Below are 11,527 nucleotides of genomic sequence, written 5' to 3' on the forward strand. Positions count from 1 at the left end.
TATATTCAAAAATGTATACTAACAAAAAGCTTGCAGATGATATTTTATGTTCACTTTTACTTCTTGAATAAGATTAGTGATCTCTTGGATACTGTATTCTTTGTGCTCAGGAAAAAACAAAGCCAAATTTCATTCCTACATGTTTTCCATCATACAATTATGGTTGTACTATCGTGGTAAGTTTTTATTTGTGTATTAATTTGGAGTAATTAGGTATTCACTATCTAAAGATTTTACGATAAATAAGTGTTGGCTTATCTTTAAAAACGACGTTTGATTTACATCAGCAGCTAAAATTTGGCTCTTTGTTCTTTTATTTTCTGTCGACAATAAAACATCTTGAATTGTAGTGACAAAATATATCTTCTCTTCAAAAAATGCCGTGACTACTTTCTGCAAACATTATTTTACAGTATCAGAATCTACCGAAGATTGTTGATGTTTGCTTGTAATGTAAACTTGTGATTTTATGTTTTAAATTGGCACTATTATCAATATCGGCTGCTTTATTCCATGTGGGGTAAACTGGAACCACTTGAGAAATTTCAGAGGTTGTAAATAGTAATCTATAGGTCACTCAATCCAAAAACTCCTTTCTGCTGATAATTAATAACTGCTTTTATTTAAATGTCATGTGACACACATATAACAACTAGTTACTTATTATCTAGCAATGATTGCTTAATAATATTCTTACAGTTTAGATCTAAGATGTTAGCAGCAAACTTATCAGTCCTATAAGTTAATTTTAAAGAATTTACAACAGAATACTCACTCACAGGGTTTGAAGGCATTACTCGATGATCTCTCACATAAGAAAATAACACTAGAAACCATTTTCAATCTTGGATATTTTATGAAATATATTATGATTTGGGTAGACAGCTTTTAAACAACGCTCGGTCACATGTTACAAAACCGATAAAACCATAATTGGAAATATTAAAATGGGAAGTGCTGTCCCAGCCGCTGTATTCTCTAGGCCTTACTCCTTTTGATAACTACCTGTTCCGATATATGAATTGGGACCTGTCTGTATAGCACTTCATTTCTTATGAAAACACCAAAGAAACGGGTCCTTTCGTGGATAGCCTCAAAAGATTCATCGCTGTTTTAAAATGAAATCTGTAAATTGGCTGAAAGATGTAAAAATCAACGGACAATAGTTTCAATAAAATACATTGTGCACATGTTTGATGTATTTCCTCTCGTTGTGGTCTAAGAGTTTTGGTTCTGATCAACTTCTGGGTAAATCCATTCTTGTAAAGTTTTTGTAGTACTGTTAGTACGACGTTTTTATATTCACTCAGTCTTTTTTCCGAAGCCGCTTAATTTCTTCGCGGATGTTGTTATTCCTAGGTTTTTGTGGATATCCTCATATCATAATGTGCCAAGCAGCGTTACCAATATTCAGATGGAAACCTATTATTGCATACCATACATTCACATGAGCTATAAAATTCAAGTAACAAGTTTTATTAAACACTTACTTGGCAGCTGCTTATGTACTTGGCCACTTAAAAAATTATAACTGGGGCCTTTTTGAACAATGAATATTTTATACATTTCATTAACAATTTCCTTTGGATTTATTGTATACTATCATTATTATATCATTATATTGTCATACTATGTTAATGGTAATTAATAGTCAAATTCCATACGTTAATGTACATTCATAGGCTTCAAGCGTATGAATGTTGTTTCATTTATATAAATACATAAATATAATTTAAATTGAATAGGTAGGAATTTATTAATATTTGTCTGTCCAAAGTACAAACATATTGACCGTGGTTTGTTTGTTGGTGAATTTACCAACATCAGTTGGTGTTTTTACCACCATTCTATGGTAAAAGCGTAATATACGCCGTTACCAGTTTCATCACTACTCCAAATCAGTCAGAATTAACGAGACTATTCTGTCGATGCATGTATTTCTAGCTCACACACGTTTTCATTACGTATTATAATTTAAATATTTGTACGGTTAAAGGTTAATGTACGCGGTACTTACATAAAAGATATAACCGTTTCTTATACGATTAAATCATTTTAGAAAGCAAATGCATTATCAAAATACATTTGCATTTACGCAAATGATATCTAATAAAGACAATTAACAATTTAAATTCTTTCGTTTTTTATTCACATTCTCCGATATATCAAAACACAATAATATTTTTCTCTGATGTTATAATGCGAAAACTTATCACTATATCACTGTGATAAAAATATATTGCATCTCAAAATAACAGGTCAATTAACAAGTCCCCGGCCTACCATAGTAAAACATACTTTTTTAGTAAAATTAGGTTTTTTTCATTCAAGATAATTCCCTTAAAGGGTAATACACTGATTATAACGACCCTCCAACTTTTCGATACAATTTTTGTAGTACGATTTGTCCTTTGCTTAAAATAGGGCTCAGTTTCGGCGATCATCTCTTCATTCTACGAAAATCTCTTCCCAGTCTTTTGAGAACAGAGAACAGGAAATAGTCGCTGAGGGCCAGATCCGGAGAATAGAGTAGAAGTATGGATTTTTGCCATCGTTTTCATAGACTAGTGACACGGTGCATTGTCTTGGTGAAGCACCACTTTCTTTATCTTCAAATGCGGCCGTTCGGCTATTTCGTCCTTCAAACGGTCCAATAACGTTATGTAGTAGTCGCTGTTGATAGTCCTTCCTTTTTTAAGGTAGTCAATGAAAGTTATTCCATGCGCGTCCCAAAATACAGACGCCATAACCTCGCCGGCCGACTGTTGCATTTTTCCACACTTTGAAGCGGATTCATCGTGTGCAGTCCACTCGGATGACTGTCGATTGGATTTCGGAGTGAAATGGTGGAGCATTGTTTCATCGATTGTCACATATCGATGCAAAAACTCGGGTTTATTACGCTTGCTCATCTTGCTCTGCTCCGAATCATCAACCCGTCGTTAAATTTGAATAAAAGTGAGCTTGCGCGGCACCCTCTTTGCACAGAGTTTTCTCATACCCTGATATTCGTGATTTATATGATGTTGACGTTCAGTTAATATCTTTAGAGTGTCTGCTATTCCATTCAATTTCAATTTGCGGTCATTCAAAATCATTTCGTAATTTTTTTTAATGTTTTCGTCAGTAACAACCTTTTTGGGCGTCCACTGGGTTCACCGTCTTCGGTGCTCATTTCACCACGTCTAAATTTAGCATGCTAATCCTTGATGATTGATTTTTTTTATAGCAGTGTCCAGACACTCGGCATCAAGCCAAGTTTTTGCTTCAACTGTATTTCTTCCCTTCAAAAAGCAATATTTTATCAATACGCGAAACTCCTATTTATCAATTCTTTTCACAATATCAAAAGTTGCTTGCTCAAAATGCTATAATTCAGAAACTAATGATCCGACAGCTGTCAAATTTATATATGCATCTTTTGAGGGTTAAGGCTAACTAAAAAACGTATGGATTTAATCTAGTTTCAGTTGACCTGTTACAACCGATGGATAAAATAATATAAACATGACATACACAATATTTATTTATTAATCAGTTGTAAAGTTACCGTTTGTTTGTACAACAGCCATAATTCGATACGGAATTCGTTTATTGTTTGAATGTACGAAAGATGTTGTCCTATTCTCGTGCCAAAACATCCGCCAATTGCTTTAATTATTCTGGAGATCTACTCCTCATTTTCTATTCCCCCTCCCCCCATTAAACTTCCGTTAACGGTCCAAATATGTTGAGGTCTGAGTGAATATTTTGGCTATCTATATCGGTGCATTATCATCTAGGAATATTGCATTGTTTGGTAGTAATGTGCCAGTGACAGTTAGAATTTCATCATGGGGATGTTGAGACATTCATTCATAATAATCCGGATAGTGATATATATGTAGGTTATCCATACATAATCCCGGTTGTTAAAAATAATTCATCGGACCTTAACACATTCTTCCAGTCATATATATATATATATATATATATATATATATATATATATATATATATATATCCAAACATTGATTAGACTTCTTATTGTCTACTATTAAAACGCTTTAAGCATATCTAACGTTGTCTTACATTGTGCTTAAAGATAGAGTACATAGTTATTTAGAGGCTCAGCAAAATTTAAGAGATATTTTCTGGGCATTTTTAACACATCCATCGCAACTTCTTGTCTAAAGAGCTGATTTAGTTTGCTGGGAAGTGGTAAAAGTTCATCGCCCCTCAGAATGTCACATATATGATTGAATGATGTCCGAAATGGGTATGAATAAATTGGCATTGAAAACGACGAGAAAAAAAAAGGAAATTTCCATTTACTAAATCGAAATCTAAATATTAGCCCGTATTATGCCTTTACCATTACTTTACGCAAACATATCAGAAAAAAACTCAAGTCAATTCTAATTTTATGCGTTTCTCGTTTATGTTTAAGTCAAAAACACAATAGGTTCCTGTAATATATGTACCAATTAATTCTATATCATCATGGTGAACAATTTGACCTTCCACGATTCACATACTCCTAACATAAGCAAAAAGTCCAAAACGTATTATTTGTATTAGTTCTACATAAAATTGTCAGAATACGTTACTCCACAACATCTCCGGATATGACTCATGCGTATATTGAGCTCCATTTAATTTTAAAACACAGAATAATTAGATATAATATCAAATATATATATATATATATTAAATATACATATATATATATATATATATATATATATATATATATGTATATTTAATAATAAATAAATAAACTAAATAGGTTCAGAAGGTAAAATTTCGGAGCTAACACATTTTATTTAAACAAATTGGATTAAACGAAATAATAATATAATTAATATATGTCCAGCCATTCTATTTTTATAAAAGCAACATATTACACTATTTTTTATAATAAATATACACAAATTTGACAAATAATTGATCTAATGTTGAAACTATATATAAGTAGGGAAATAAATATTGAAAATTTTTTGAAATGACACATTTTATTTAAAAAAATATTGAATAAAATTAAATAATAAAAATAATTTCAATATGCCTTTCTATTTTTATGAAAACACCATATTTAAATTAATTTACATATTTGAACAATTAACAAGATCTTAAACAACCATATAAATAAACATTACCATAAAAAATATCAAAATGGTTTTGATCAAACCGAGTCAATATAATCAAAACCAAATGAAAAAGCCACCACTATATATGAAAGCAGAGATATTTTCCTAAAAACCTCCAATATATGATCAACTATGATCGCTACTATTCTTGATTCACAAACCCCATTAATAAATTGACTACCTCAAGCTTTCGATTAACATATTGTACATTTACTAGCCCAAAATGAATGGATGATCGTACTTTTAAGTTGAAAGAAATCTAGCTACATCTCACCAATAAAATAAAATTTAAATCATTACTAAAATACATTATGTTTAAAAAAATTCTAATTATTACCGGTTACTATAACTTTTGCTACTATTCTTGATGGAAAACTTCATTAATGACTTGACTACTTCCAACACAGCAAGAATCATTTTGATCTCTGTTCTTGTTATCATTAAATTTTGGCATAACATATGTTGTTACCTATTCGTATGTCATTGAAAATGATGTCGTGTTATAAATTTAGCAGCTAACATTCCCACTGCAAATAAAATAGATGCTGTTTGAATTGTATATTTGTGAAAAACTTAACCTACCATTCTGCACTTACCCTTGTTCTACCATATTGTAAAACCAAAGTATGTTAAACAACCAAGAATAATAATAATACAATAATTTAATTATTATTACCATAGAATTATTAATGTAACACAAAATCTAAATATTCAAGATTTTTTTTCATTTTGACTTGTCGAACGGTACGATTCGAAAACAATGTACCGCCATCAGAAAAGGAAGACAATATAGTTAATTCTTTTCTCTGGTAGTTTATTCTCTGCAGGAGAGTGCGCATGCGCCAAATCCGGAGATGTTGGAGTAATGTATTCTAAAAATGTCAAGCTAATCTTCAAGTATTTCAAAACAACATTCTCAGGAGAATAATCAATGCCCTCTGGTTCGTCTGGAACAATCAAATTCATAGAGAAACAGACGTCCCAGAAGTTCGCGATTTTATATCCGAGGTTTACTCGAGATATTTCTCCACTCTTCGTCTCTCGGACAATCGATGTATTATCGAGCTGACCGATATTTTAGGCCAATAACTCATTCAGCTCTTCGTAGCCTTATTCTATCACAGCCGACACTACCCCGTCCTGATCTAACTCCAAATTGTCTCGATCTTCTCCGGCGAGCGATTAACTCATGTACCGCAAGCTGTGTGGTGTGATAACGACGCCACGTCCTTGCCTGCCCCTTGTGCCTCTTGACGGTGTTACCGGTTACGGGCACCCTCCTTACTAACAGTAAGAAGTATCAGTTAGGGTCATTGGATCAGCTGATAGGGTGGGGTTTAGTGGGTAGCCCAGAGGCAGTCTCCACATAACCAATCCAACTCGCTTATTCCTGCGGGTCTTCCCGACCAGGTATCCGTAACAGGATTCCCCTACCCGGTTCCATACCAAAAAAAAGCCAAGCTAATCTTGTTATCACTCAAAGCAAATATATTAAACATCTTGATGACGTATGTACAAAAAAACTTTGAATAGACTATATACTTCGTTTCAACCAACTGTAAAAGTTCTTGTATAAGTGTTCCGGCACAGATTCCCCGCAGACTGAGGAATTAGCCGCAAGTTGGAAACGTTACTTAATATAATACAGACTTCAACTTGTAAATCGCAAGCTGCAACTGTTAAAAAAATTATTGACTTGGAACTGAATTCGTGATAGCGCTCACTTAAGCTCAGTTTACATAAGATCATGTTCCATCAATATAACTTAGTTGCTCCCACAACTGAAAACTACCACCGCTATCAAATTAAAGTAGAAAATGTTCTAAAATCCACTTAATTCTCCAAATTTAACTCCCTCTGATACGAGGGTCCCTATTTATATTTCGGGAATTGGCAACACTTGTCATGTGAGCCCATCTGACGGTTCCATCGTAAAGTTTGATATTTTTGACGATATACGTACTCAGATCATTTTGTCTCACGGACGCTATTTGTTTATTTTATATTTAATTGAAAGTTTCGTCTCGGAAAAAAATTGAACTGAATCGTAAACGTTCTCGTGCCATGATTTTTTACGATTTTCGACATGGACAAGAGTGCATCAATCAACTTAATTTGACTTTTGACGATGAAGCTAAATACGATCGTGGTCGTAGTTCGCTGTCCGAAGAGTTTCGTGAAGGTCGTCCAAAATCGGGTGTTGTGCCAAAAAACATCGTCACGAATTGTGAGATTGAGGCATCCCTAAGCAATAGTTCCACCAGCATCTATGCGAGTTTATATGAACACTTAGCTGTGCTAAAGCTATGTTCCCACACAATTTGACAATCGCTCAAAAAAAGGCTCGCGTCGATTGATGCAAAGAAATGCTTAAGAAATTCAATAGCGGTGCTTCGAAAGACGTTTATAAAATTCTAACAAGTGACAACCAAATCCAACAAAAGTTGTTCGCTCATGAAGTACTTCAAAGAAAACGGTGGCCTGTTTCTTCGGGAAAACTGGTCATATTGCAAGAGTGCCTCTAGAGGATCGTAGAACAGTTAATTGTAATTGGTACGGAACCATTTGTTTGCCAGAGGTCTTCGGTGAAATAAGAAAAACAAACAAGAGACGCCCGATTGTTCTTCATCATGATAATGTGAGCCCTCATACATCGGCTCAAACAAGAGACTATTTGAGCACTCAAAACATCGAATTGATGGGTCATCCGCCGTAAAGCCCTGATTTGGCACCCAATGGCTTCATTTTGTTTCCATCCGTGAAGAATAAACTGCGTGGTCAACGATTTTCATCGTCTAAACAAGCTATTGATGCGTTCAAAAATCATATTTTGAAGATACCTCATTCGGAATGGAATAAATGCTTTGAAAATTGATTTAAGCGTATGTAAAAGTGTATCGAGTAGTGTATGTAAGTACTTTGAAAAACAATAAAAATATATTCGCAGCTTAACTATTTGTTTTTTTCCTATTCCGGAAATATAAATAGCGACCTTCGTATGTGGATTTTCACATCCATTAAAAAATTTGTGAATGTGTAAATGAAGATCTATTAGCTAACATCCTTTCCTTCCCTTTCCTTTCACCCCCAAGTATTGGTTTTGGAACTTAATTTAATTTATATTTTCAGGATTTTTGTCAAATATGTACCAAACGGACATGGCACATTCATAGGTATAGTAAACACGTTTGTTCATGTTATTCTGTATTTATATTACTTCTTGGCCGCTTTGGGACCTAGTATCCAAAAATACCTATGGTGGAAGAAGTACATTACCATGATTCAGCTGGTAATTATAACCTAGTTGTATATATCTAATATTTTAATGTCTATTATGTCTGTTATAGATCCAGTTTGGTATGATAGTACTGCATCAGCTGTTGATATTCCTTCCCGGATGTAACTATCCAAAATGGGTGACGATTTTAAGCCTTCCGAATACTATCGCTTTCTACTATTTATTTGCTGATTTTTATAAGAAATCCTACACCAGAAAAAATTCATTGAAATCTAAATCCAAGCCAGACTTATCGAAGATTACTAAAAAGAAATAAAAATATACAACTATTTAATAATGTTACAATTAAACACAATGTTGATTGAAAATATTTGTGTAATAACTTAAAATGCATAGCGGATAGGCAAAATGATATGACCACCTAGTGTATAAGTAAAATTTATGTATTATTAGTGATGTGTTGGAAGTCCAACTTTACTTATAGGCTACCTGGATCATTCTTGGATTTCAATGAATGTTGACCAATTCTCTAAATGAAAACATAACATAGCCCTTTTCGCTGTGTATATAGCTTATGAATCTTAAAATATGGTAAACATTTGGCAGCAACATGCAGCCAAGAGTGCTAGCTGGGTACCACAATGTAATTGACTGAATCATAACGGAATTTTCTTCGGGGGCTTCCACTCTAATGTTCTTTACAGTATTACACAAGTGAATGTTGAATTTTGCTGCCACTTTTGTATTGCGGTAATTGTACGAATCTTTCTTAGTATTCGTTGATAAAATAACGTTGGGCTTTGTCTACTTTTGCCTTTCGACTACTAGTTGCGCTTTTTCCATCATATACTCACGCTCAAACCGTTAACTAAATCTACACAGGAGCAGTGCTCTCAATGCACAATATTACATGGTGTTCATAGTATTTTGCTTATTACCTATATTTAATAAAAAAAACATTTTTGTGTTTCAAGTGTTCAGTTTGTTATGTTATTTTTAATTTATTCTTTATAGTATCAAACTTTTTATAAATCATTGTCTTTTAAGATTAATAATAAACTAACATTCTTTTTAAATTATTTGAAATGATATTAATGATGCTACACTTGTACACTATATTTTTTACTACAAAAGTATATCAAATAATATATTTAGGTAATGTAAGTTGGGCTAAAATATTGACTAGTTGTTCAATAGGCTTGTTAGGACAGGTTAGGCTAAATAAGTCGGTAGAGGCCCATTTCCTTAAAAAAATAAAGAACCGATTGTGGATAGTCTAACGGATTGTTCTTCAGTTGATGTGAAAGATCGTGGCGGGTCTTTATAGAGGTCAGATGACTACAGTCGTATATGGTGTGGACAGTTAGTTGTGCACTGCAGTAGGGGCATGAAAGTACCAGTAAAATGGAAAAAATAGTACAATGTAAAAATTACCATAGAAAGATAGTACCATGTAACAGTGTAATTAAGCAAATCATGAAAAGCAAACTGGCAGACTAAGGTATAGGAGATACTCAAAAATTATTTTATTACTATTATAAGCTATCCAGGAGAAACAACGATCACCTACATTCTTTGGTTGTTTATTTAAGAGGTGATGGCTACAAAACTATGTATTTTTGTTGTGATTGAATGATGTCCAGACATTAAAAACTTTTTTTGAAACTCTGAAACTTCACATTTATACACTTATATGACTAGTATATTTTATTTTCTTAACAAATTATTTGAGTATCAAGAATTATACGAAGGAATTTGTTTGTACTCTTTAAGAGGACTTATTATAACAATATTGATAATTACCGTAATAGCATGATGCTTGTTACTGAAATTTGTATTACCATTTTGTATTCAAGGTATTATTTCAACAGGATTTGTTGCCAACTTTGAATGTCAAATTATTATTATCTTCAATATATATATATATATATATATATATATATATATATATATATATATATATATAGGAAAATATATAGTGTTCTTATGATTTATATTCTTGTCTAATTATTAGTTTTAAAGACATTTTTAATCTGGAATGACTTTGTAGATACAAACGAATATATTTTAATAATTTTTATAATTATATTTATTATTTAAATTTCGACTAGTGTCTAATGTCAGAGCCATCTACAGGAAAGCTATATAATTAAAGTTCAACTTGAACTAAATTGAGAATTATACAATTAATTTATATATTTAACTTTTATAATAAAGCATCAGACATTCTAAAACATCACGGCGCATTCGCCGTAACATAAACATATTTTGTTTAATTTTGTTTAAAAATCTGTTACTCGGCTGTTTCGTCTAACAACATGTGATTTAGTAAAATGATTTATTATTTTTATAGCACGAAGACATATATAGATTGTAAAAAAATAATATATCTTGAGGCCACAAGAATTTCGTGATAGCAATCTATAGAAGTGATAATTGTAGGAAACAATGTCTGTAGAATATGGCAGCTAATAAAGTATGGCATGCCAAAGAAGTGCGTCCAATATATTTTGTATTTATTTGATAGATTCTCCTATATTATTGCGTATTTCAGTTATTCAATAGGTCCACCATGTTGTTTCTTAGGAAGCTAAATATGAATAAATCTGTTGGTTATAGTAAAGTATTTGTATTTGATCTATATAAATCAAAATATTGAGGACATTGATATCAACTTCAAAATGCTAACAATAAAGTAAAAAACATATACACTACATTGTTTAGCAGTAACATAATAATTTACAAATGCAATTTCAGCAAGATATATTTAATAAAACCCTATAATCCTGGTATATTATTTTATGCTTTTTTTATATTACTTAGTGATTAATCAACAGTTAAAATTCAAAACGGTTTGTTAAATTAAAAAAAAAACAACTTTCCTCTTAATATGTAGTAAAAATAAATACAATAAAAAATAAATTAATTACAAAATACCTTAAAAGTTTTGTCAATTTTCTTTGTCTGTAAAGTTTTTCAACAAATTTAATTTTAATTTGGGTTATTTTTGATATCCGAATGATATTTTTAATACATTAATTAAGCATATGAATGAATAACTTTTAAAACCCTATAATCCTGGTATATTATTTTATGCTTTTTTTATATTACTTAGTGATTAATCAACAGTTAAAATTCAAAACGGTTTGTTAAATTAAAA

General features: G+C 31.8%; 1 protein-coding gene across 1 annotated transcript in view; it reads left to right on the forward strand.

Moving 5' to 3' along the window:
* The window catches only part of LOC143189883 (uncharacterized), a 28,688-nt gene extending 17,815 nt beyond the window's left edge, over positions 1–10,873 (forward strand). Inside the window, exons 10-12 of the mRNA XM_076393873.1 lie at positions 37–176; positions 8,259–8,418; positions 8,477–10,873. Coding sequence (XP_076249988.1) covers positions 37–176; positions 8,259–8,418; positions 8,477–8,683 — 507 coding nt within the window. The 3' untranslated portion in view covers positions 8,684–10,873. The remainder of the gene's footprint in view (positions 1–36; positions 177–8,258; positions 8,419–8,476) is intronic.
* Positions 10,874–11,527: the final 654 nt, after the last annotated feature.

This window comes from Rhynchophorus ferrugineus, unplaced genomic scaffold (genome assembly GCF_030347505.1).
Source record: "Rhynchophorus ferrugineus isolate W39M unplaced genomic scaffold, kcgeb_rfMv2 rfM2, whole genome shotgun sequence".
Taxonomy (NCBI): Eukaryota; Metazoa; Arthropoda; class Insecta; order Coleoptera; family Curculionidae; genus Rhynchophorus; species Rhynchophorus ferrugineus.